This window comes from Babylonia areolata, chromosome 23 (genome assembly GCF_041734735.1).
Source record: "Babylonia areolata isolate BAREFJ2019XMU chromosome 23, ASM4173473v1, whole genome shotgun sequence".
Classification (NCBI taxonomy): domain Eukaryota; kingdom Metazoa; phylum Mollusca; class Gastropoda; order Neogastropoda; family Buccinidae; genus Babylonia; species Babylonia areolata.
Window position 1 is genome coordinate 46,988,866 of NC_134898.1, and position 26,914 is coordinate 47,015,779.

General features: G+C 42.9%; 1 protein-coding gene across 2 annotated transcripts; it reads right to left on the minus strand.

The window, feature by feature from the left end:
• Window positions 1–26,479, minus strand: LOC143297849 (uncharacterized). 2 transcript variants are annotated; one of them, XM_076610370.1, is made up of 12 exons: window positions 26,417–26,479; window positions 24,169–24,307; window positions 22,800–22,967; window positions 22,312–22,418; window positions 21,642–21,821; window positions 20,198–20,467; window positions 15,867–17,291; window positions 14,671–14,713; window positions 10,613–10,685; window positions 9,451–9,613; window positions 3,115–6,940; window positions 1–578 (listed from the first exon to the last, which is right to left on the minus strand). In XM_076610370.1, the coding sequence occupies exons 2-12, from the start codon at window positions 24,283–24,285 to the stop codon at window positions 414–416; spliced, it is 6,537 nt and encodes a 2,178-aa protein (XP_076466485.1). In that variant the 5' UTR covers window positions 24,286–24,307; window positions 26,417–26,479; the 3' UTR covers window positions 1–413. The 2 variants fall into 2 exon arrangements, with proteins under 2 accessions (XP_076466485.1, XP_076466486.1); XM_076610371.1 differs by lacking the exons at window positions 22,312–22,418; window positions 22,800–22,967; window positions 24,169–24,307; window positions 26,417–26,479 and having other exon boundaries at window positions 21,685–21,821.
• Window positions 26,480–26,914: the final 435 nt, after the last annotated feature.

Sequence of the window (26,914 nt, forward strand, 5' to 3'; positions counted from 1 at the left end):
CACCCCCCCCACACACAAAAAGGAAACAATTAAAAAATGTTCTGATTCATTCAGTCTAGGCAGCTGGAGTCTAGCCCGTTGATGCTGACATTAATGCTAACCGTGTTATTGGCACATCAAACACCAATGCACTGGACAAACACTCCACAAAAACCACAACATCTAGGATACAAAAGGAAGCGCTCTGAGATTTGTCCCATACTAAACACATGAACTGTTATCTTCTGCTGAGAAATGACAAATAAAAAAATATTCTCGACAAAAACTTCACATACATTAGCTACCAGTGTCCCTAAGCACATCAAAAAAGAGGAGGGGGGAGGGGGTGGGGGGGGGGGGGGACAAAACTTTAAAATTATTCCTCTGGCAAATTCAGTGTTCGGAAGCAGCGTCTTGATCGGACGCATCTGCACTCAGTGTCCAGAAGCAGAGTCATGATTGGATGCATCTGCTTCAGTGTCGGATCTGTCATGGGTCAGTCCAGCCTGCTTGGACTGCAGAGTGCGGAGCAGTTTCTCACGCAGCCTTCGCTCCAACTCGTCTCCGCTCTTCTTGCTGACAGGGTCATCTGAAGACATCTGCAACACAGCACCCACACTTCTTACACAGTGGAAACTTTAACTCTTTCACCACCATAGGTGACTTTTGACTAGACAGTGCACCGCCATGGGTGACTTTTGTTGACTAGACAGTGCACCGCCATGGGTGACTTTTGTTGACTAGACAGTGCACCGCCATGGGTGACTTTTGTCAACATCGAGGGGTCACGTTGATAAGACTGTTTTTCACATTGTAACAAAGCTGGAGAGCTGCAACCAGTTTCCCGCCAATAGAACAATGACTGACTTCGCCCCCTGACTGAGTTTGAAGTGAACATCGACAGCTGCAACCAGTTTCCCGCCAATAGAACAGTGACTGACTTTGCCCCCTGACTGAGTTTGAAGTGAACAAGTCCTCTGTGTTGTTTTGACATGAACCGATGCCTGTGACAGAGATCATCGTTTCTGAAATATTTGGCACTGGGGAGTGTTTTTCACACAGAAACTCTTGGCGGTGAAAGAGTTAATTTCTAGCCACCATATGTTTATACATGCAACAGAAAACTTACCGTAAAGTTCGGTCTATAAGCTGCGACTTTTTACTCCAGCTTCAACCTCTGCGGCTTATACAATGATGCGGCTTATTTGAGGATTTTAACGATCCCGGGAGTGTCACATTCTCGTCTATTCTTAGCTGCCCTTCAACTCACCAAAATCATGATTTCTGTCCATGAATTTTTGGATGAGCTTCAGGATAGTGTGCTAACTGTTCACGTTTTATAAATCAAATCCGCACACATTAAAGCCTTCAGATCAGCATTCAGTTCTACTCTGCTCAAGCGAACATCCTCATCATGCCGAAAACGCAAAGTTATGCCTATGATGAGCCTTCAAATTGAAGGCGATCGACCTAGCAGACGACAGTGCAAGCGACGAACCAGCAGCGACCTCCACCTTCATGTTTATGAAGTGAAAGCGAGGCTGAAGTCAGTGACAAGATGGCGGAGGAAGCTCTGCTGGTTCTCTTCAACTCGGACAGTGAAGATGAAGATTTCAGTGGATTCAGTGAGCAGGATGACGTTGAATAAATGTGACTATCCCTAAATTATGGATCTTATTTTTGTTGTGTTTGTTTATTATTTTTTTGTGGCACTAGCAGTATTTTCGCTTGCTTTTCTTTCTGTTGTTCCCGCTTGTGTTTATTTCATAACCTACAGTACTGACAGCTTTTCTGTAGTATCAGTATGTGTTTCGGTACCGGAAATAAGTGCGGCTTATAAGCCAGTGCAGCTTATGTATGTACAAAGTTCAATTTTTTCCAAAATTTAGTGGGTGCGGCTTATATACCGGTGCGCTCAATAGACCAAACTTTACTGGTAAATGTCTTGAAAGGAAACTGCTATTTCCTGGTGAAAATTTGTTTAATTTCTGGCCCTCAAATGCTTATAAATTAAACAGAAAATGTAATGTCTTGAAAGGAAACTGCTATTTCCTGGTGAAAATTTGTTTAATTTCTGGCCCTCATATGTTTACAAATGCAACAGAAAACTTAAATGTCTTGAAAGGAAACTGCTGTTTCCTGGCTGCTTCTTCAAGACTGGAAATCTTTGGAAATTATCAAATACTGAGGCCAGGAGACAATATGATTAACAAATAGTAAAGAGTGGTAACTCTCTCCATTACACAAGGTACACAACTTCAAGTCAGTGATGCTTACGCTACCGATTCAGCTAGCACACAGGTAAATAAAAGGTACATTGGAACAAACCCAGACACTTCCTCAAAAAAGGAAGCGCCGGGCCTGTCCTTATACCAATCATTTGACATGTGCACACAGCAGCAAAGACAGAAGAAATGTGCAAACACAAATTAGCTTTTATTCACTGTACCTTTTATTTACCTGTGTGCTAGCTGAATCGGCAGCGTAAGCATCACTGACTTGAAGTTGTGTACCTTGTGTAATGGAGAGAGTTACCACTCTTTACTATTTGTTAATCTGGAAATCTTTGTTCATTCCTGGCTATGATGTGCATGGGATTGTCTTCTCAGTACTCTGTTGTCCTTTCTATAAGGAAGAATATACCATGGCTGGAAATAATGTACATATAGTAGTATCACTTACAGCATCTGACTGTTGTCATGTTTTCTTTCTTGTGTTTTCTTAAAATAATCATCTATTTAAAGCCTACTCGAGCAAGTAAAAGATGATACTTACATAACAAACATTTCGACTGATGACTGGCTTGTGAATGCGTGTGGATGCTGAATGAGTATTTTGTTATGAAGCCTTGTGTTTGAAAAAAAAATCTTTTGTTGATGAGCATTACATTTACTGAAGTACACTTTGCTGAAAAAGCCCCACTCCTACCCCCCCTTCCTACACATACATAAAAATAAACAAAGGCAAAAGAGAAGGGAGCTGAACCAATGAAGAACATGTGAAACACAGTCCCAAACAAAAAGCACCACCACGACAGAACATCAGCATCACCAACAAATCGTGACTTGCATTTAAAAAAACACAACCAATCAAAAAGTGATTTTTAAAAAATGCAGATTTCAGATAATCACTCACCTCACTGTCATTACTGGAAACGCTGTCCCCGCCAGTTGTACCACTCTCCTTCTCCTGTCCCTCTTCTGTTGTGAACTCTTCCTGCTTCACTAGCTGCAGGTCTGGATATCCGTGGACATTGTCCTCCCCCTCTGTCAGTCCCGGCCTGTACACACCATGTCCACTGCTGGAGCCCGGGGCACTGGTGTGTGTGCCTGGAGCCCTGCCCTTGACAGGTGTGCGTCTTTTCACTGCCTGCCCATCTGGCTTGTCAGTCATCTTTTCACCTGGATGCCCACGGATTTCGTCCTCTCTCTTCCTCAGTCTGGGCCGTGCGGTGTTGTCAACTTTGGTCTTGCAGCCAGTGGGACGCTTGCCTGGCGTGCAACTTTTGATGTTCGTTCCTTGTTTTTTCACTTCCTGTACCCCTACTCTGGACCGCAGCTTGTCCAGCTTCAGTTTGTGTAAAATTTGCTGTCGAAGCAGTTCGTCTATTTCGGGTGTGCACGTGGGAAGTTTGCCGGCCGTCCTGTGCGGCTTGGGATTTCTGTCCAGGGTGCCGGTTTTGACAGGGGGTCTTCTTTTCAACTCCTGTCCCTCTTTTGGCCTGGGCTTGCGCTGAGCCGCTGGATGCATGAGCTGCTGTCCACAGCTTTCCCCCTGTGGTCCGGGTCTGTCCGGGTTCTGCTGGCTGCTGGTGCCGGGACCTCTGGCATGCTTGCCTGGCGTGCTGGTTTTGACAGGCGCCCCACTGGTCAGTTCCTTTCTCTGTCTCATCCTGGCCTTGTCCATCTTTAGTTTGTGTAGATGTTGCTGTTTGTGGATCTGATTCTTTTCCTCTTTCAGCGTGGGTCTACAGACACCGTGCCTGTTGATGGCGTCAGAACACCGGGACTGTTTGTCTGCAGTGCTGATCCTGGCTGCTGCTCTGGTGTTTGAGTCCTTCCCATCTGTCAGTGACTGGTTCATCAGCTCAGGTTCCTCATTTTGTCTGTGGGGTTTTTTCGCCCCTTTCTTGAGGTCAGGCATGCCAGGGGTGCCGGAGTGTCTGGGACGTTTGCATGGTGGGCTGCTGTTCTTGACTGTTGGTTTATTTTTCATTTCATTTCCCTGTCTTGCCTTGGACTTGTCCATTCTTGATTCATGCGTGTGGCCCCGTCTGTGGGTTTCAGTCCCTCCAACATTTGCTGCACATCTGTAGGCATCAAAGTGACTGTTCACATCAGAGGATCTGCAATGTTTACTGGATACATTAGCCTTGAGAGCTCTTCCACTGCTCGTTTGCTGTCCCTCTTTTGTCCTGGACTTGCCCACACCTGCTCGAGGCATGTGATCCTGCCCCCGCCCCTGCGCTTTGTCCTCACTCTTCTTGGGTCTGGCTCTACTGGCTTTGATTCTGCTGGTGCTGGAAGATCTAATATGTTTGCCTGGTTTCTTTCCACCATCTTCCTCAGAACTACTGGAAGAGAGGGAGACTTTCTTGCTGAGCGTCGCAGGTTTAGCTGGGCTGCTCACCTTTATTGACAGCTGTTTGCTGTCGGGCTTGTCTTTCCTTGGATCTGCTGTGGTTTCTTTGGCGTTAGCCACCACAGCGTTGGGGGCAGCACAGGATTCAGAATTATTTTCTTGTTGTGATGACTTATCATGTGGCTCAGAGGAGGGCACATCAGGGTGTTCAGCTTGCTGTTGCTCATTCTGCAATGCGCAAGGCTGGGGCGAAGAAAAGACAGTACTTTTTTGCTGTGGCAAAGCAGCCGCATTATCCCCCTTCTTGGAAGTGTCAGAAGATAGCGTGCACTGCCAAGCTTTCTTGTATATTCTGTTCTGAGAAGTTATCAATGAAAACTTGTCAATGTTTGCTGACTTGTTCTCATCATTTGTCGACGGCTCCGTTCCACCAGAAGCGGCCTGCTGGTTGGCTGACTGAGAACCGTCAGCAGTGCCAGTGCCTTTCTTTGGTGGTTCCTTGTCAGAGGGTAAGGGGACAGAACTGAGGTCTACTATCAAGGTGGAAGGATCATAGTTCTGTGTGAGCTTTCTCTTCACTTCTTCTTTACTGTCCAGAACTTCTTTATCTGCTGTTTCACGGTGGTGACTGGAGTGAGAATGTCTCTGCAAATTCTCAGCACTCTTCTGGGAAGACCTGGACAACTGGAGGTCTGGGCTGGAGTATGCAGGGTGGTGTTTCTGAAGTGAGTGCTTTTCTTGACGTCTTCCCTGAGCCAGTGCTAGTTTGTGAGCAGCCTGAGAGCGGCTGATATAAGCCGCCATGTCTCTGGCCTTCCTGGCCGGCTTGCTGGTCTGGAGTACGGGTGGCGGTGTGCCGCTGTCAGAAGAGGAGCCTGATGACAACTCTTCTCTCTTTTCTCTTCTCTGAATAGCAGCTTTTGTTCCTCGATTCCCAGAGAAATTGGAGGTTAAATTTAGAGTCCTAGCCCTCTTAGACAATTTTTGTGATGACTGGATGTAATTGTCTGATGCCAAACTGATGCTTTGTCGATCAGTCTTCCTCCCTTTTCTTCTGTTGCAAATGTCTCCTTCATCTTCTGTCTTGAAAATGTCTGACAGATCTGTCTGAGTTGAAGAATTTTTGGACTGCTTTTTCCGACAAGGTGGATGTGAATGAATTTGACAGATGGAACAGGAACAAATGCACTCATGTGGATAAATTTGCTTTTTTGCTTTTACATGAGCTGGGGTCCAGTGTTCTTCCTCCGCTTCAGAGCTACTTGAACTCTCAGCCTCTGTCTTGGCATTTCGATACGGTCTCCTTTTCAAAAGAGGGCGAGTGTAGGCAGCAGATGTATGCAGTACAACTGGATAAACATTACCTGGAAGTCTTGCCCTTTTATTGCGGTTCATGTTACTTGGAACTACTGCTTGTTTCTGAGTCTTCTTCATCAGCCTGGTTCCAACTGCTGACACAGGGACCTCAGGGCTGGACATCAAGGTTCTGTACTTCTGCTTGTTCTTTCTCTTGTGGGCAGCCGCCTGAACTTCATCGTCCTCTGAACTATCTGACATGCTGTGGTTTTCTGCCTGAAAGTTACTCTCCTCTGAACTGTCTCTAAAGTCCAGACTTGCTTCCTCGAAGTCGCTATTGGACATTCTCTGGGTCACCATCTCAACATCGCTGTCCTCTGGATCTTCCGACATGCTGTCAGGAGGCATATCATGATCGCCTTCCTCTGATCCCTCAGACACACTGTCAGTTGCAGCCTGAATTCCTTCTTCATGTGAACTGTCAGACACGGCGTGAGGAGGCTCCTGATTTTCATCTTCCTCGGTGTAATCAGAGAAATTTGTGTGTTTTTTCAAAGACTTTAAGGCAGACTGCAGACTCCTCTTTTTTTCCGAAATTTTGCTGGCGACAATCATGCCCTCCTTTCTCAGCTCATCCGCTTTCTTGTGATTCTTGGAGGAAACCAACGAGTCTGAAAACAGATGATCCTCCTCATCAGGATCAGAGGAGCTGACGACATACAACGCTTCCTTGGATGGACGAGGGGACTCCGATGGTGCAATCTGTATGTCTGAGCGGTCACTCATCGATTCCTCTTCCTCACCCGGCACATTATCCACCACAACTCTCAAGTTCTGCAGCTCCACCGACGACAGCGGGCTGGAGGGGGAAGGACTGGCTTTCTTCTCTGAGCCTTCTGACGCCGAGCGTCGGTGTCTGGCAGGAGAAACAGAGGGGGAGCACTGAGGTTTCTTGCCGGCAGGGTTGTCTGTACGTTTGGGGGAGGCTGCTGGAGGAGGAGATGAAGTGGATGACGTGGAGGATGAGGACGCCTTTCTGGATCGTTTTGGAGGTGGTGACGCACTGGCTGCAGGTGACTGCTGCCTGGAAAAACGACAAAAAGATGTTAATTATTTCAACAGTAAAAATTTCAAATGAACACGGCACACTGTGCAACAGACGTAATTGACTTCAACAGTAAAAATTCAAATGAACACTGGCACATTGTACAACTAACAGATATAAATGATTTCAACGGTAAAAATACAAACAAACACAGCACACTACCACAAAAAGATATAAATGATTTCAACAGTAAAAATACAAATGAACACGGCACACTGTACCAAAAAAGAAAAAAAAAAAGATATGAACAATTTCAACAGTAAAAATACAGATCTGTACAACAAAAAGACACAAACAATTTCAACAGTAAAAAAAACACCAGATGAATACAGAATATTGTTCAACAAGAAGATATGAAATAATTCCAACAGTAAAAATACAGACGAATGCAAATACTGCACAACAAAAAAATATGAAATGATTTCAAAATAAAATATGAAACAATTCTGACAGTACAAATACAGATGAACACTGAATTCTGTGACCATAAATCTTCTGTTCTCAACAGCTATTGCCATACCTAATTTGACATCACCAGTGTACTGGAATATAAAAGTGGGCACACATGTGGTCTCAGCACCAGCAGTCCGCAGGGAGCTAACAATATAAGGTTGCCAGGAGGCCACACACCAGATGAGACCCTAGTGATGGCCTAGAGGTAACGCATCTGCCTAGGAAGCGAGAGAATTTGAGTGCGCTGGTTCCAATCACGGCTCAGCCGCCGATATTTCCTCCCCCTCCACTAGACCTTGAGTGGTGGTCTGGACGCTAGTCATTCGGATGAGACGATATAAACCGAGGTCCTGTGTGCAGCATGCACTTAGCACACATAAAAGAACCCACGGCAACAAAGCGGTTGTTCCTGGCAAAATTCTGTAGGAAAATCCACTTCGTTAGGAAAAACAAATAAAAGTGCACACAGGAAAAAATACAAAAAAATGGGTGGCGCTGTGGTATAGCGACGCGCTCTCCCTGGGGAGAGCAGCCCGAATTTCACACAGAGAAATCTGTTGTGATAAAAAGAAATACAATATACAAATACTACATTGTTGCCAAGTCACTTTTGTAGTGCCTGTATGGATTCAGCATATACAGGACACCACCTATCAAGTAACCATTGATGAAAATAATTACTTAGTTGCTGAGCCAGACAGAGGAACATTTCCCCTGGAGCGGAAACCACCACACAGTCCTTGCAATGAAATCCCCCAGTGAGTATGCTGACACTGAAGATTTTGACTGGAACTCACCATATGCATGGAAGTGGAGGGGAAATTGAAACTGAGGTTCACGGGCGCAACAGGCAAGTGGTTAAAGCACTGGACTTTCAAACTGAGGGTCCTAGGTTTGAATCTTGGTAACGGCGCCTGGTGGGTTAAGGGTGGAGATTTTTTCCAATCTCCCAGGTCATCATATGCGCAGACCTGCTGGTGCCTGAACCCCCTTTGTGTGTGTACGCAAGCAGAAGATCAAATATGCACATTCAAGATCCTGTAATCCATGTCAGCATTCGGTGGGGTTATGGAAACAAACACATACCCAGCATGTACACCACCCAAAACAGAGTATGGCTGCCTACATGGCGAGGTAAAAACAGTCATACACATAAAAGCCCACATATATGCATACAAGTGAACGTGGGAGTTGCAGCCCAAGAACGAAGGAGGAGGAGAAACAGGTCACCATGAGAGCTGGGCATGAAAGCCTATAGACTTCAGAACTTTTTATTTATTTATTTATTCTATTCTATATTTGATGATGATTGATGATGACTGATGATGATGATGATGATGACGATGATGATGATGAAACTACTATTGATGTCCGTTTAGGTTCGGAAGAATGTGACAAGGCTGTAATAATAATATATACTGGTGTGATCAGGCTCAAGAAATACAAACACCTACAGTGCTGGTCAGGGAATTTGAACAACTTTCTCCAACAGGCACATCTGTAAAGTGAATGACCCTCAATTTAATTCCCGGTCTTCCAGTTTGAGCCCACAGTACACACATGTCTGGGTAGGAGCAGACCACAGGCCAAAATAAATCTCACCTCTGTAGGGGTTTGAACCCACATCCTCTCAATTATCAGTCCGCAACGCTGACCGCTTCGCCCCAACAACTGGTGTAAACTGTCTATGTTTACCACCAACAGTTTGTCTTTATTACTATTTTCTTTGTCTAGTTTCTATTTCCCTTTAATTTTGTTTCTTATTTCTCTATCTATCTATCTATCTCTATAGAAACAGATATAGAAATGCTCTCTCCCACACAGAGTATTCAAATAGTTCCCAACTGCAGTCTTTCAAGGGTTTCTATTTTATATTTCATTTTCTAATCTTTACATAGATATTTTCAAATATCGCAAGGGTTGTTTAGTTGTTACCTGAACTTGTTTTCTTCCATATTACACTATTATGTTGTAAGAATTTTACATATCTATCTATCTATCTATCTATCTGTATGTATATATAGAATGTCACTGACCTGGACTTGTGGCGAGATGGACTGCCAACAGACTGCTCTTCCCATGACAATGGTGAGTATGTTCGAGGCTGTGGACGTCGACCTTGGTTGTTGTATGATGACGATGGCTGCCATCTCCTCTGCTGCTGCTGCTGCTGCTGCTGCTGCTGCTGTCTGTTCTGATCTGATAGAACAAATTATCCTCAGTTTTAACAAATACTTCCATGCAAAAAAAAACAAAAAACAAACAAAACAAACAAACAAACAAACAAAAAAACACACCAAAAATCAACCAAACTCAATTTTCAGTAATAAAATTACCGGCAGTTTTGATTATGAATGAAAAATAGATATAGTCAGCAGTAAGTTAATATTTGTCGGTCTACGTTATTCTACCCTCATACACACTCAAACACTCTCATATTCATCCCAACCACTTCCTAACACAGAGTACAGCTGCCTAAACGCCAATGTAGAAATGGTCATAAAAAAAATCTGTTCTTACAAATGAGTAAATGTGGGAGACACAACAAAGTACTCTGAAAAAGAAATACCCTCTCAATGGAGACGCCTGAAAAAAATGTAAAATTGTATCAATGTCTTTTTTTTTTCTCACAGGATGTGCTTTTTGTTTTCCTGTTCAAGAGACAGTGAATGACATCACTGAACATGACTCCATGTGTAGGAACACATATTTCAAGTGCGTATCTCTTGAGTGTTTTTGACTGACTGATATGGATAAATTATTCAACGCCTATTCTTGGTCTGACACCAAGCTCTAAGAACTTAGCAAACCTAGAGTTATTTAAATGCACAACAGGCTGCCTACCTGTTTTCTGTGTCATTCAGGTTTTAGTCAAGCACACGCACGCACACACACACACACACACATTCATTAGAGTTGATTTGATACCAATATTCCTTGTGACCCCAGTACACTTGGTAATAAAGACATATTCTATTCTATTCTATTTTACTATGGAATTTTGCTAACATCCGGTATGTGAATTCTGCCAATATGTGTGTGGTTGAGTGTGTGTGTGCGTGAATAGAATAGAATGTGTGTGTGTGTGTGTGTGTGTTTACGCGCGAGTGTGTTCTTTAGTACATGTTTTCACAATACTGATCATATGAAATGTACACAACAACCTGTACAACACAGAAGCTGATCTGTGTGACTCACAGTTCATATTCAAATGATGCAGCGGGTATTGAAACCTCCTCTGGTATCCATACATGTTCCTATTTGGGTCATTCTGAAAAGAAAAGATTTCAAAATGTAATGTTTAAGATGAGAAAGATCAGTTTAAAGCAAATTAAGTCCCCTAGCATTAATTACAGAGTAATTTCCCTTTTTTACTATCTGCACCAAAATGTTTGCAAAATAACTAAAACTTCCATGCTTAGCAAAAGAAGTTCCTGTTTGAACAAAAAATGATAATAATGACTGCTCTTGTTGTTGGGTCGAATATCAGATCAAAGTGCCAAGTTTAGAGAATACAAAAAATATAAATATAACAGTAAATGCAGGTTGCATATAATTAGGCTTCATTGTTTATTTTTTTGTGCCCATCCCAGAGGTGTAATATTGTTTTAAACAAGATGACTGGAAAGAACTGAATTTTTCCTATTTTTATGCCAAATTTGGTGTCAACTGACAAAGTATTTGCAGAGAAAATGTCAATGTTAAAGTTTACCACGGACACACAGACACACAAACACACACAGAGAACCGAACACCGGGTTAAAACATAGACTCACTTTGTTTACACAAGTGAGTGAAAACCAAATAGCAAGAGTCAGCTTCAAGGTCCCCGTGTGAACATGGTGCTGTCCAGTCTACCAACCCCTAATTCACACATGTGGAGTGATGGCCTAGAGGTAACGCGTCCACCTAGGAAGCGAGAGAATCTGAGTGCGCTGGTTTGAATCACGGCTCAACCGCCGATATTTTCTCCCCCTCCACTAGACCTTGAGTGGTGGTCTGGACGCTAGTCATTCGGATGAGATGATAAACCGAGGTCCCGTGTGCAGCATGCACTTAGCGCACGTAAAAGAACCCACGGCAACAAAAGGGTTGATCCTGGCAAAATTCTGTAGAAAAATCCACTTCAATAGGAAAAACAAACAAAACTGCACGCAGGAAAAAATACAAAAAAATGGGTGGCGCTGTAGTGTAGCGATGCGCTCTCCCTGGGGAGAGCAGCCCGAATTTCACACAGAGAAATCTGTTGTGATAAAAAGAAATACAAATATAGATACAAATGTCATTTGGGGGGTGCCCCGGAACAATCGGTTTGGCAATGGACTTCTGATCCAGTGTTCACAAGTGATCACAGTTTGGAGGCCCTGTTTCGGCACTGTGCTGTGACTTTGAGAAAGGCACTTCACTCTGATTCTCCTCACAACAGGCAGGAAAGAATGAGTACCTCACTCAGATCTGGGAATGTTAAGTCACTCTGGACGAAGGGCCCTGATTGAGGCCCTACTGTTTACAACTGTTTCAGACCAAGGACATCGATCTGGGATTTAAATAGTTTTGAATTTTTGGAGTGGAACCTAATTTGCATAATGATGTTATAAGCTAAGAATATCTTAACTGACCTTTCCACTCTCCATTGCGACCAATAAATGCAGAGTGTGTTGCTGTGCTCATGAGCAAGGAGAGTTATTTTTGCGGTGACTGGTTCACGTGAACAGTGTGTGTCAACAACTGCGTCTGACCCGGTTTCTTCTGTCACAAGGCAGACAACAGAATTTGAAGAAGGGGCCCTATCAGGGCTATGTAAAGTCCTGAATTTAATCTGTTTCAAACTCTGTGTGCTTTCCTGGATTCGTTTACACGTCATCAGTGTGTTCAAATGTCAAACAAAACAAATATGGATATTTTCATCATCTCACTGTATGATAGCATAAGAAGCAAGTTTTATATTTTGTCCCCTACAAACAGATCAGTTCGGAAATTTTCAGATAACAAATTCTAAGAGGTTTTTTTTTTTTTTTTTTTTTTTGGCGATTTTATTTCTTATCCATACAAATAGGTAATCTGAAGGGGAACGTCAGGGGAGCTAATTGGCAGTACTAAGGGGAGATAAAGCAGGGGAAGGAGAGGATTGGGCCCCCACCTTCTGTTGCTGAATCCTGGACACAGTGGATATGAATTCACTGCCCCTGCAGCTGTGAAAGGATACATACCTTTTTAACCTGACAAGCATTATGTATTCCTGTAACCCCAGCATGTTTCGATTTGCATATTTTTGTATTTTGTATTTCTTTTTATCACAACAGATTTCTCTGTGTGAAATTCAGGCTGTTCTCCCCAGGGAGAGCACGTCGCTACACAACAGTGCCACCCATTTTTTTTTGCATTTTTTCCTGTGTGCAGTTTTTTTTGTTTTTCCTATCAAAGTGGATTTTTCTACAGAATTTTTCCAGGAACAACCTTTTTGTTGCCGTAGGTTCTTTTACATGCGCTAAGTGCATGCTGCACACAGGACCTCAGTTTATGGTCTCATCAGAATGACTAGCGTCCAGACCACCACTGAAGGTCTAGTGGAGGGGGAGAAAATAGCGGCGGCTGAGTTGTGATTTGAACCAGCGCGTTCAGATTCTCCGCTTCCTAGGCGGACGCGTTACCTTTAGGCCATCACTCAACATTAGTTATATAAAAAGTTGCAGTTTACAGGAGATGTCAGAAGTATGTGGCCTGAACCGTGATTCATAAACACAACACCACATCTGTTTAGAAATAAGAAGAGAAAAGGGAGCAGACTGATGCCTGACCTACTTAGAGACCAAACATTCTGGTGCCTGAACATATATACATAAACAATGAGTATGTGTGAAAAAAAGTGTCAAAAAGTGTCTCAAAACAGTATTACATCCACAAGCTGTATCCCTGAAGCTATAAAGATGTCACAAAATGGAATGAATAATGATGATGATAACAACAACAACAATAATGTACATTTTGTAGAGCGCTCTTTCTCTCTACAACCTCAGGGTGCTTTAATTACATGAAGAAATAATTACAAATTACATGAACCACCAATGAGCACTCTCCCCCCCCCCCCACCCCCTCTGTGACCCCCCCTGGCCCCCCTCCCATCTCCTGCCCCCTCTTCTCTTATTCCTCACACATGCAAATTCAAAGTGAGTCAGCAGGCATGCACGTGTGTTTGGAGAAACTTGTAGGACACTGCGAGTGCTTTCAGATAGCTTTTGACAAGATAAGTTCTTTGTGGAAAGTGAAAGGCAGAGATGGAGTCAGATGAAAGGATACAGACAGGCGCAATGATGGAGTCTCCCGTCGGACTGATGGATGAGTGGGCAGGCAGGTTTATCTGTTGGTGTGTGTCCTCATATGGGAGAAGAGGCTGATCCTGGATGCGCAGCACTTCCTACAGGTGTTGCAAGGGAAAACGTCTCCAGAAGTTGAGCCCTGCTTCCTTCGCTCACGCTTCTCCTTAATGGCTAGCGTTCTCTTGTTTTCAAACGTCTTTATGCCACTAGAGCACAGCATCCTCCAGCAAGAGCGGTCAAGGGCATCAGTTTCCTAGGAAGCGATGTCTATGTCACAGGCTTTGAGGTTTGTCTTCAAGGTGTCCTTGAAGCGCTTGCAGGGTCTTCCAAGTTCGCGGTGGCCTTTCTTCATAAAAGCCCACTCATGTGCATACGAGTCAACATGGGAGTTGCAGCCCATGAACATAGAAGAAGAAGAACAGATATACCCGGTAATGTAGAAGGCTGCTCCAGATATAAGGAGCAGCAAAAAAGAGAAAGCTTTCACCATACATTCTTGTACTGACGTGAGGAATTTTCAGAATATAAAGTAAGTGGAAGAGTGGAGAGTTCTTGGGGAGGTGTTAGCACTGATAAGGTCAGAAAGTCATAAGTAGGTACTGTGGAGTGGAAAGCAGAGAAGCAGAGACACACAACTTTGTATTTAATTCTCGCTTCAATGGGGAGCCAGAGCTGAGTACCGAGGTGGGGAGAAATGTGCTCAGTACGTGGCACTCTGACATTCAGACAGGCAGCACTGTTTTGAAGTTGTAGTTGTTGTTTTTTTTTAGTTTGTTGAAGAATGTTATTGAGACAGCCTTTGAGAAGAGAATTACAATAGTCATTTGAAATGACAAAAGCAGAAATAAGAGGGGTCTGTTTGTTTTTTTATTTACTGTTTCAAGAGAAAGTTAGTGAATATTCCACTCACTGTGAGGAAATCTGAAGAAAAATATTTACCTTTGAGTTATTATTCCAACCTGGTCTCCGGTAGTATCCAGGCCTGTCAAAACCAAGTGAACACACACACACACACACACACACACACACACACACATACACATACATATACATGCGCTTACACATATGCACGTACACAAAAAAGAAATTCAATAGTTGTTGGCATGAGATGTGGGATATATTGCATTGCATGAATCAGCATCATCATAAAATGTTTTTTTCTTTTTTGTTAGCTGGCCTGGAAATAACATGAACTTGTTTGTTTGTTTGTTTTTATACTTTCAGAACTCTAAACAAATATTTTTTTTCTTTCAATATTCAATCATCTAGATTCAGTATGAAGGAAATGCAAACTTTAGAATGCAATCACACACAGACAAAGAGAGAGAGAGAGAGAGAGAGAGAGAGAGAGAGAGAGAGAGAGAGAGACAGAGACAGAAATGAGAATTAAAAAAAACATTCTCATAACATCACCAATTCATCCAATATAAAAAAACAAACAAAAATCCAAACAATAAACAGCATCCCCAAGAAAACTATTTGCATGATGAAAAACCTTTCCTTGAAGTTTTCATCAGTTTATAAGAAAGGCTTATGATTTGTTAGCTTGATAGATAGTCTTTTTTATTTCATTAATTAATACTGTTCTTCAATGGCAAAAAGTCTTCCACTCTGAAAGAAAAAAAAGAAGAGAACTGTCTGATAAGCAGTAACTTATCCTACTGTTCTGCTATGTCAAAAAAAAAAAAAAAAAGAAGTCACAATTCTGCACACAGCATGGACTTTTCTTCTTCTTCTTCGTTCGAGAGCTGCAACTCCTATGTTCACTCGTTATGTACACAAGTGGGCTTTTACGTGTATGACCGCCATGTAGGCAGCCATACTCTGTTTTTGGGGGGGTGCATGCTGGGTATGTTCTTGTTTCCATAACCCACTGAACACTGACATGGATTACAGGATCTTTGATGTACATATTTGATCTTCTGCTTGCGTACACACATGAAGGGTGTTCTGGCACAAGCAGGTCTGCACATATGTTGACCTGGGAGAATTGAAAAATCTCCATCCTTTACCCACAAGGTGCCGTTACCGAGATTCAAACCCCGGACCTTCAGATTGAAAGTCCAACGCTTTAACCACTCAGCTATTGCGCCCATCAGCATGGACTCAAGCAGAGGAAAAACCAGAGCACCAACCTGTTTCGGTTGTTGTCAGGAACCCATCGCTGAGAATTCCTCGCCTGGTAATTCTGGTGGAAGTTCCAGCCACCTCTTGCCCTGTAGTTCTGGTACTTGCCTGGCGACTGCTGCATGTAGTGAGAAAAACCTGTTCTCCCGTACTGGCCCGAGGATCCGTACTGGCCGGTCGACCCATACTGGCCCTGACCCGACGACCCATACTGGCTAAAAGACCCATACTGGCCGGAAGACCCGTACTGGCCTGAAGACCCGTACTGAGGTACCCTTCTCTGGTGATACGCACATCCGCCAGGGGAAGGGGATCGGTTTCTCGGTGATTCTGACTTGTAACGGGTGTAGTTTGACTGTCCGTTTGGTGTGTTGCTTCTGTGACGACGAGATTTTTCTCCCTCACTTGAGCGACCTCCTGAACTGGATCGGTGTCTTTTTGAGGAATGCGTGCTGTGCTGAGACTTGCTGTGCTGCTTGCTGGTGGTGGTGGTGGGTGATTGGTGATGGGACAATTTGTCCTTGTGGTGGCTTGAGTGCTTGCTGGCTTTGGATTTGTTTGAGGACTTTGACCGTTTATGGTGACGCTTTGATTTTTTGCTTCGGCTGTGACGGGACGATTTGTGTTTGGTGTGAGAGTGCTTGTCTGGTTTAGATCCACTTTGTGATTTTCGATCAGAGGAACTGCGTTTTTTCTTTGAAGCGGGTGATCTGTCATGGGATGATCTAGACGATCTATCATGGGACGACGCAGATGACCTGTCATAAGAAGACCTGTACTTAGACCTTGATCGTCTGGTGGATCTGGATCTGCTCCGTGTGTGCGATCTGTAATGAGAAGTACCGCGTCTTTTTTTTCGGGTTGGTGAATCATCATCAGACGAGCTGCGTCTTTTGGATCTAGATCTGTTGTGCGATCGTGATTTGTGATGCGAGGGGCTGCGCTTGCTCTCAGAATCTGATGACGTGTGGCGTCTTTCACGTGAATCTCTGTTGGATCGAGATCTGCCTGATGACCGCGACTTCCGATGAGAAGAACTGTGTCTTTTCTCAGAGCCTGGTGATCTGTGGTCTCTCTTGTCAGAATGTCTCTCTGACCTGGATCTGGTTGATGAGTGCGACCTTCGGCGAGACGCACTTCTTCTTCTACTATGTGTGTGAGATCTGGATCTGGATCTGGATCTGGATCGACTTTCAGATGACTGCGATCTGTCGGATGAGCGGCTGTGTCTCCTCGGAGATGCAGAGTTACCAGCCCCTGATCTTTCCTGGCGCCAAATGCGCCTTCCTTGAGATGGTGATCTGCTCTTTGGCGAGTGCTGTCTGTGTTGAGAGTTATCTGGTCTCCCACTGGGGGACTGAGCTACATTTGGGGAGAGTCCACTGCCAGGCGACCTGTCTTGAAATCGGGAGCATCTTGTTCGCGATTTGGATCTGGAAAAAGAAAGTCAAGATATACTTAATTTCATGTGAAATCATTTATACATACATTCATTGATACCGATCAATAGCTGGGTGATTATTTTTTCAAAGGACCTTTTTTTTTTCAAAATAGTTATAGGTGATTATTTTTTCAAAGGACCTTTTTTTTTTTCAAAATAGTTATAGCATGCGAGTATCTCTGCTTTCTAACAGTTACAACTAAACCATAAACTATTCCAAGCTCATCTAATTGTTGTCTCACACTGCTACTGTTTGATATAAATCAGACATGGTGACAGTAGTTTGAATTACAAACTGAAACATTCTGCTTTATGATGACCTATTGATAAATGACAGAATTAAAAAAAAAATCATTAATCTGCCTGATGCCAAGAATGGATAGCTCTCCTTTCAAAGAGTATACCACTGTAAAAGGTTGTTTTATTGTATTTCTCTGTGTGAAATTTGGGCTGCTCTCCCCAGGGAGAGCGTGTCGCTACACTATAGCGCCAACCATTTTTTTTTAATGTTTTCCTGTGTGCAGTTTTTTTATGATTTGTTTTTCCTATCCATCTGGATTTTGCTACAGAATTTTGCCAGGAACAACCCTTTTGTTGCCGTGGGTTCTTTTACGTGCACTAAGTGCATGCTGCACACGGGACCTTGGTTTATCATCTCATCCAAATGACTAGTGTCCAGACCACTACTCAAGGTCTAGTGGAGGGGGAGAAAATATCGGCGGCTGAGCCATGATTCGAACCAGCGCGCTCAGATTCTCTCGCTTCCTAGGCGGACATGTTACCTCTAGGCCATCACTCCACTCCATTGTTGCTTTCTCTGTGATATTCCTAGGCAATTTTATACATTATCTTGAAATGCTTTAAAAGTGTGTATGCATTTTGAGAAATCAACATTGTGTTTGAAACATGAGAGTTGTTAAAACATTTCAATTATTAGCTGGTTTTCGTGTTTATTTTGTTCTTCTGTTTATCTGTTTCTAATCCTCCACAACTCAAAAGAGGTGAAGGGAATTAAATCTGAAATCCTGATACTGTAATTCATCTTTCATCCAACAGCCTGAACCTGATTTGCCCCCTTTGTTAAATGCAAGCCAATGAAACACCAGGTGTGTCAGCAACACGACAGCACACAAAAGATATTTATGAGTTAAAATGGCCACACTCACAAACTGAAGTGAAGTAACCAGACATCTTTCAAACATTATGTTTTGAACACTGTGGGCACAACAGATGAGTGGTCAAAGCATTCCATTTTCAATCTGAGGGGCCTGGGTTCAAACTCCGATCATGTTGCCTGGTAGACTTCTTCTTCTTCTGCTTTCGTGGGCTGCAACTCCCACGTACACTCGCATGTACACGAGTGGGCTTTTACGTGCATGACCGTTTTTACCCCGCCATGTAGGCAGCCATACTCCGTTTTTGGGGGTGTGCATGCTGGGTATGTTCTTGTTTCCATAACCCACCGAATGCTGACATGGATTACAGGATCTTTAACGTGCGTATTTGATCTTCTGCTTGCATATACACACGAAGGGGGTTCAGACACTGGTAGGTCTGCACATATGTTGACCTGGGAGATCGTAAAAATCTCCACCCTTTACCCACCAGGCACTGTCACCGTGATTTGAACCCGGGACCCTAAGATTGACAGTCCAACGCTTTAACCACTCGGCTATTGCGCCCGTCAGCCTGGTAGACAAGAGTGGGGATTTATCAAATTTCCCAAGTCGACAGATGTGCAGACCTGCTAGTGCTTGAACCCCCTTTCTGTGTAAATACAGGCAGAAGATGAAATGTGCACGTTTAAGTTCCTCCATGCCAGCATTTGGTGGGTTGTAAGTATGACTGTCAGTCATGTCTGACAATAACTGTCAGAACAGCAGAGGAGGCAACTGCTGTCCCAACTATCTGGGCTGGAATTTACTTGTAGTGGAGAGTGTCTTGCCCAAGTTACATCCCCTCTCTCTCGGCCAAGAGGGTTTTAGAACAGTCGGTGTTGGGATCGTTCCCAAAGGCCAACTAGCCTCCAAGGCTGCAGCACTAAGAGCCAGTGCAATTTTGCCTCCTAGTTTGAGAGTCATAGTCCTTCACAAAAGACTAAGCAGTATGATTTCCTATTGCAATGGAGAAACCATTGTTTTGGTGGGTTACAGAAATAAGAACACACTCAGCATGCACACACATGAAAACAGATTATGGTGAGGCAAAAACAGCAACACAATCAAAAGCCCACTCAAACATACGATTGAACATGGGAGCTGCAGACCACCAATGCCAAAGAAAACAAGAGAGGCAAGGCCTTCAAGACTCACTTGTGATACACTAAAAAAAAAATCCAAGCTTTTTATGTATTGAGTATAATTTCAAAATGTAATGTTTAAGATGAGAAAGATCAGTTTAAAGCAAATTAAGTCCCCTAGCATTAATTACAGAGTAATTTCCCTTTTTTACTATCTGCACCAAAACGTTTGCAAAATAAATAAAACTTCCATGCTTAGCAAAAGAAGTTCCTGTTTGAACAAAAAATGATAATAATGACTGCTCTTGTTGTTGGGTCAGAATATCAGATCAAAGTGCCAAGTTTAGAGAATACAAAAAATATAAATATAACAGTAAATGCGGTTTGCATATAATTAGGCTTCATTTTTTTTTTTTTTTGTGCCCATCCCAGAGGTGCAATATTGTTTTAAACAAGATGACTGGAAAGAACTGAATTTTTCCTATTTTTATGACAAACTTGGTGTCAACTGACAAAGTATTTGCAGAGAAAATGTCAATGTTAAAGTTTACCACGGACACACAGACACACACAGACAACCGAACACCGGGTTAAAACATAGACTCACTTTGTTTACACAAGTGAGTAAAAAAAAAAAACAGACTGCACCGGGAACTGACCCAACTTCAGAAGCAGCATCAACTGTTTTTGTTGTTTCTGAAGGAGGGGCTGTCATGTCTCTCAACACCATGTCTGTGCCGGCTGGCTGTTGTTGGGAAACGGCATCCTCCGTCACGCTGGGCGGAGTCCTGTTCTCTGCCAGCGGGGTTGCTGCCTCCTCACTCTGACCAGCCATGTCCGTCCGCTTTTCTTCATCCTTCGGTCTTTCTTCTTCTTCTTCTTTCTGTATTTCTTCTCCTCCCTCATCTTCCTGTTCTGCAGTGCTGCTTCTGCAATGATCAGTCCACGAGTAAGCAGTATGTATAAAAAGAAAATCTTTTTCATCAAAAAGACTAAATGAGAACACACATTTATATGTACCACACTCAAAGACTCAAACTCCGATGATTTAATACACAACGTCATATGACTGTCATAGAGGTAAGGAAACTTGAGACTTAACATGCAGCAAACACAAACAGTAAACTTTGGTTGACAGTACACCGAGTATCGGTACATGTACAATCATAAACGCAGATACATGCATACGCAGCAGAAATATCTAACACAGTAATGCTGTTAAGTACAAGGTAGCAGTCTGTCCTTACTTCTTTCTGTTCTGCCTTCATGATGATCAACACAAAAAGCAATCTTTATTCATTTTCAAACACATTCTAGTCAAAATTTCTTCCATATGCAAGTGAAAGGGGGAAAAAAAAGAAAAAAAAGAAAAGAGAAACACACACCCAACAAACCCCATTCCTCCCCATCAAAAACAGGTAGAAAAGAATACCACACACACACACACACACACAACATGTTCATACATGTAAAACTCCACTGATACATACAAGTGACTGTGGAAATTGCAGAGCACGGAAGAAGAAGTTGCTTGTGAGAGTGCACACATTACACACCGGGTGCTCCTCAACAAACAAGTGCCAACATCAGCTCATCACGGAGAGGAGTCAAGCAAAGAAAAGAGGTGGGGTCCCAAGAAAATAACCTGAGAGTGACTGATCGCCATCATGTTTGTTCAGTTTCTTGAGCATATTTGAATATAAAAATGTGTGTGAGGGTGCACGTATATGTGGGAGTGGAGTGCATGTTGTGTGTGTGTGTGTGTGTGTGTGTGTGTGTTTGTGCATCTTAAATTGTTGGACAAGTAATGTTTTCACCAGGCTTGCTTTGCTTTGACTCTGTTGGGTGTATTTCTGTTTCAAACGATGAATGCCATCTTTCACTGTTGTGCTTGTAACCTGCATGCATCACAGGTATCATCACATTTTATTTCTCAAACAGAGAGTTACTAAAGTGATATTCTGACTCTGACGCCACACTGGCATACACTGCATGGTGCAACGCTTCAAAACTGAAGCGACACATACCAGAAAGCTTTCCAGACCGGACACAAAGCGCCACAGAACTGCCACGACAGCTACCACCCACAGTGGGTCAACCTACTTGACGTTGTTAGAAGGGGGGTTGCTATCAGAGTGGAACTCACTGTCGCGTGAAACCCTGGCCATCGCCTCTGATTCAGCCTCCGCTTGTTCGGTGACAGTGCTGCCCTCTGGTGTGTCCTTGACGGCAGGCGGTGGTGGTTGAGTGTGGCGTGCTTCCTTGTCCGTTTGTTCTTCTTGTCTTTTGGACGTTTAGGGCATGGGTGAACATTGTGACGGTTACTCAGAATATGGACAGTGTTCAAGAATATTCACACACACACACACTCATACACTTATGTTTCTTTTCAGAGCACACACACACACACACATGCTTTCAGAATAATCATGTAATTCAGAACCAATTAAGAATAATAATTAAAGTAAACTTCTTTTGTACAGCCAAGTAGTTTGTATTCACCTGAAAAAACAACAAACAACACTAACAAAAAGGTGACATGAACTTTCAATTTTCAAATGAAATTAATGGTTCTTTTCTTTTAATATTATATGTACATGAAAATTATTTTGATCAACTCAGAGTAGACACATCTAAAAAGAAACATCAAAACAACACTGGATGTATTCACTGAAAAGAAAAAAAAAAGTTTACGTTTTGTTTCCAATAAAATATAACACAAAAACCAAGAGAAGAAAGTGGAGAGTCCACCATCAGAAGAAGCGTCTCTTACTGTCTGTCAGAGGATCTGTTCTTATGAATGGTTTGGTCAACAGGTTCCAGTGTCACTGGAGGAATGGTGCTTGGGTTCAATTCTGCTTGCATGCTCTCCAATCGTTCCTGTTGTTGAAAGCATGAATATAAAATTGGCTTTTTTTGTGTGTAAATCATACTAATTCACACACACACACACAACACACACACTCACACAGTATGCTTACAACCATATCAGTGCACACAGAGATGCTAGCTATACATGCTCCATGCATGCATGCAGACACACACACATACATGCGTACACACACACACACACACACACTCTCTCTCTCTCTCTCATGCACACACACACTCTCTCTGTCTCAGATTCTCTCGCTCTCTCTCGCTTTCACAAACACACAATCTCTCTCTCTCACACACACACACACTCTCTCTCTCACACAAACACGCGTGCGCGCGCACACACACAATGTTGTATAAACTTCCCCACCACCCAACTCTTACCACCTGCATGTTGTCTGTTCTTCCAGTCACTGCTGGCCTCCAAGGCATCCCATAGAAACTCTTCTGTGTATTGGTCAGCAACTGCCACAGCCTCCGCACAAATGTTTCTGCTCTATCGGCAGTGACAAACTCTGCCATAAAACTGTGAATTTTTGTGGTATCTGTATGCTGTTGAAACAAAGAAGAGAGAGAGAGAGAGGAGTGTGGATGGTAGATCTTCTTCTTCTGCGTTAGTGGGCTGCAACTCCCACGTTCAATCGTATGCACACGAGTGGGCTTTTACGTGTATGACCGTTTTTACCCCGCCATGTAGGCAGCCATACTCCGTTTTCGGGGGGTGTGCATGCTGGGTATGTTGTTGTTTCCATAACCCACCGAACGCTGACATGGATTACAGGATCTTTAACGTGTGTGTTTGATCTTCTGCTTGCATATACACACAGAGGGGGTTCAGACACTAGCAGGTCTGCACATCTGTTTACCTGGGAGATCGTAAAAATCTCCACCCTTTACCCACCAGGCGCCATCACCGTGATTCGAACCCAGGACCCTCAGATTGACAGTCCAATGCTTTAACCACTCGGCTATTGGGCCCTTACAGTTAAAAGTAAATATGGAGAGAGAGAGAGGAGAAGCACTGTGACATCTAAACTCAAATAAAACTAAACTTTCATACCATCATAAACAGACTCTAATAACATCATAAGCAGGAATAAGCGCACATGAGTCAGAGTTTGTAAAGTGCTAAGAGCTTGGCCTCTGGCCAAGGACAGGAGCTATATATGTATCCATATAAATCGATAAATATATATGTTCTTTGAACAATAAGTGAAAGAAATATATCTGAAATATCAACGAAGCAATCATTTATAACATTAGACAAAGAATTATATCTGAAGTATGAAAATAGTATTCACTAAAGTAAAAGAACTGAGAAAGTATAAATATAGCCACCACTTACATTATAAGTAAAAGAACTAAGTTTAAAGTATAAAAAATAGCCATCACTTACAACATAAGTAAATGAATCATATTGAAAGTATATAGTCATCATTCAGAGTGTACATAAATGAATTATACTTGAAATTGTTCAGTCGTTCACAGATTTGTGCATAATTCGTTGATCACAAATAAATATGCAAATCCTACAGAATTATTAAAACTCACCAAAACAGAGAAAGACAGACAGACAGACAGTGAGAGAGGGGGAGACACACTGACAGAAAAAGAGAATGAGACAGAGAGCAAAATTTGATGCTTTATGCATGCTTTTGTGCATGTGTGTGTATGTATGTGTATATGTGTGTGTGACTCTGTGTGTGTGTGTGTGTGTGTGTGTGTGTGCGTGTCTGTATGTGTGTGAGTGTACCTCTTCCTCCAGGTAATTCAGGACCATGCCAGTGATGATCTCATTTTCCTTTCCAAGAAATTCAGTCACAAGTCGTCCCACTGGTGCTCTGACTTTGTCAATGTTCTCTCTGGGCATTATGGCCTGAAAAACTTATGACCTGAAGACAGTATACATGCAAAACCTATTTCATCAGTGTGACTGATTATATATATATATATATATATATATATATATATATAGAGAGAGAGAGAGAGAGAGAGAGAGAGAGAGAGAGAGAGAGGAGGGGTGGTAGACATGCAGAGAGAGAGAGAGAGAGAGGAGGGGTGGCAGACATGCAGAGAGAGAGAGAGAGAGAGAGAGAGAGAGAGAGGAGGGGTGGTAGACATGCATTGTAATTTGTACATATTCATATATATAAGTACACATCATAGTCAACAGATCTCAAAACAGACCCACAACAAAATAATAGCTAGAATCTCATAAATGTCCCTAAATGAATGACACAAAAGAGACAGAACTGTACAATAATGCAGGTATAGTTTACAATTTACCATCAGTGGGTAAAGGGTGGAGATTTTTCCGACCTCCCAGGTCATCATATGTGCAAACCTGGTAGTGCCTGAACCCCCTTCATGTGTATACGCATGCAGAATATCAAACATGCACCTTAAAGATCCTGTAATCATCCATGTCAGCGTTCGGTGGGTTATGGAAACAAGAACATACCCATCATGCACATCTCCAAAAACGGAGTATGGCTGCCTACATGGTGGGGTAGATAAACAAAACGGTCATACACATAAAATATTACATGTCTCAGTGTGCATGTGTGCATGCCTGAAATCTGATTGAATGACACAGGAAACAATGATGAGCGCCCAGTGGCAGCTGTCAGCTGACTCTACCCAGGTAGACAGCCTGTTGTTCAAATGACCCTGTGTTTGTAAAGCACTAAGAGCTTGGTCTCTGACTGAGGACAGGCGCTATATAAGTATCAATATCAATCAATGAATGAAACTCCCAAATAGCTAAAAAGAACCTTTAAATAAATGTCACTGCGAAGACATGTTTACATGGATGGCATTTTATCTTGTATTATAAGTCAATGATAATCTCATTCATCATTTCACACACACACACACACAATCTTGGTCAACAGCAAAAGATTATTTAAGTCAATATACATAAACATATCACATATAGAAATGCATACACAGGCACACACGAATTACACCAACCACAGTGCTTGTGTTCTTCTTTTATTTCTGTCACAATCCTTTTTCCTAACTCCAGCTCAACACTGAATGTTTTCACAGAGAGAAGAGACCAAGAGACAGACAGACATGGAGAAGCAGGAAGAGGTTGTGAGGGCGAAGTATAACTATGTCATTATTGTGTATGTTAAGACATATTTCATTCAACCTCTGCCACACCTTCCCTACCCTCTTCACAGTCTATAATTGACTTAGAATATGATAAAAGGCATGGAACCATGAAGTGTTTATGATCTCAAGTGGCGAGTCAGTCTCTCAATGTCTAGCAGCGTACACAGCCCCATGTTGTTGTTGTTGTTTTGTTTTGTTTTTGTTTTTTTTAAACTCCACTGGAAGACATATATGTTTACAACCAGGCAGCTGGATAACAAACCTGACATGGGCCTAACCGATATTGACTGTTTCGAAAGCCTGCACAACACCCCCATGTTCTGGGATCAGGAGTCCATCTGTCTTTGACAGTGTGACACCCTCGCGTGTTCACTGCTTACTGGTAACATAACACCAACAGCTGCTGCTGCTGCAGCATTCGCGCATCTTTGTAACGGCAACAGCCACAACGAACAAGCTTGCATCTTATCATCACAGCAGAGCTTTGGATCCATACCAGTCAACCTCAACTGCCGTGTACATTGTTTATAGAAGAACAATATAAAATAAAACAAAAAGAAAAAAAGAATATAGATATATCTTCGAAATCGAAGTTGTAAAATCGATGCTAATTATCATTTTGTCGAGGGATCCTGGATCCTGTCTTGGTTGCTGCTGTGTCAGATACAACCTGATACGGGACCTTCATCAGTATCGATCAAGTGAGAAAACTGGCATATGCCATAACGAAAAACAGTTTTGTTTTGCACTAACTCGCGGAAACAGAAAGAATACTTGGTCAGTTTGCCTACCAGAATGAACGAAATTATTTGAGATAAAGCTCCGCCTAGTTTAGAAGGTGTGGTTGAAAAATAAAGATAAGAAAAGATAATTATCCGTACCTGTTTTTCACGTTCACATTGTCAACAGCACAGGCCCCGGGACAGGTGTTGTCTTGTCACTGTGTGACACTGGGAGTTATCTATTCCTTTTCCTTCGTGCTATTCCGTAACATCTCGACAATCTCCGAGTCTTCGAATGCTGACGAACCGAGGGGCCTTGAAAGGTGCCGCGAGGAAAATGATACGTACTTGTCGGGTGACTGACATCGATCGATTCTGTGCGGAGGCAAAGCGACGCGCGCGTATCAAAAGAAGAAAGAAAAAAAAAGTGCTAGGCGTGGAAGTGGAGGGTTGAGTGAGTGACAGTGCGTGCGTGCGCCGCCAGTGTGTGTATGTGCGTGTGTGTGCGCGTGCATGCATATGTGTGTGCGCGTTTGTGTTTTGTGCATGTTCGCATGCGCACGTGTGAGTATGTGCGCGTGTGTGCCCTTGTGTATATATGTGTTTGTGCGTGTGTACCCATGTGTACGTGTGCGGTTTATTGATCTTTGTGTGTAT

What these genes read in the sequence shown, in the direction of transcription:
- LOC143297849 (XM_076610370.1), bottom strand. Translation starts at nt 24,285, where the DNA reads ATGCCCAGAGAGAACATTGACAAAGTCAGAGCACCAGTGGGACGACTT. An exon ending in CCCCCTTCTAACAACGTCAA is followed by an intron (nt 20,468 to 21,641) that starts GTAGGTTGACCC and finishes TGATCATTGCAG; the next exon opens with AAGCAGCACTGCAGAACAGG. An exon ending in CCATCTCGCCACAAGTCCAG is followed by an intron (nt 6,941 to 9,450) that starts GTCAGTGACATT and finishes TCGTTTTTCCAG; the next exon opens with GCAGCAGTCACCTGCAGCCA.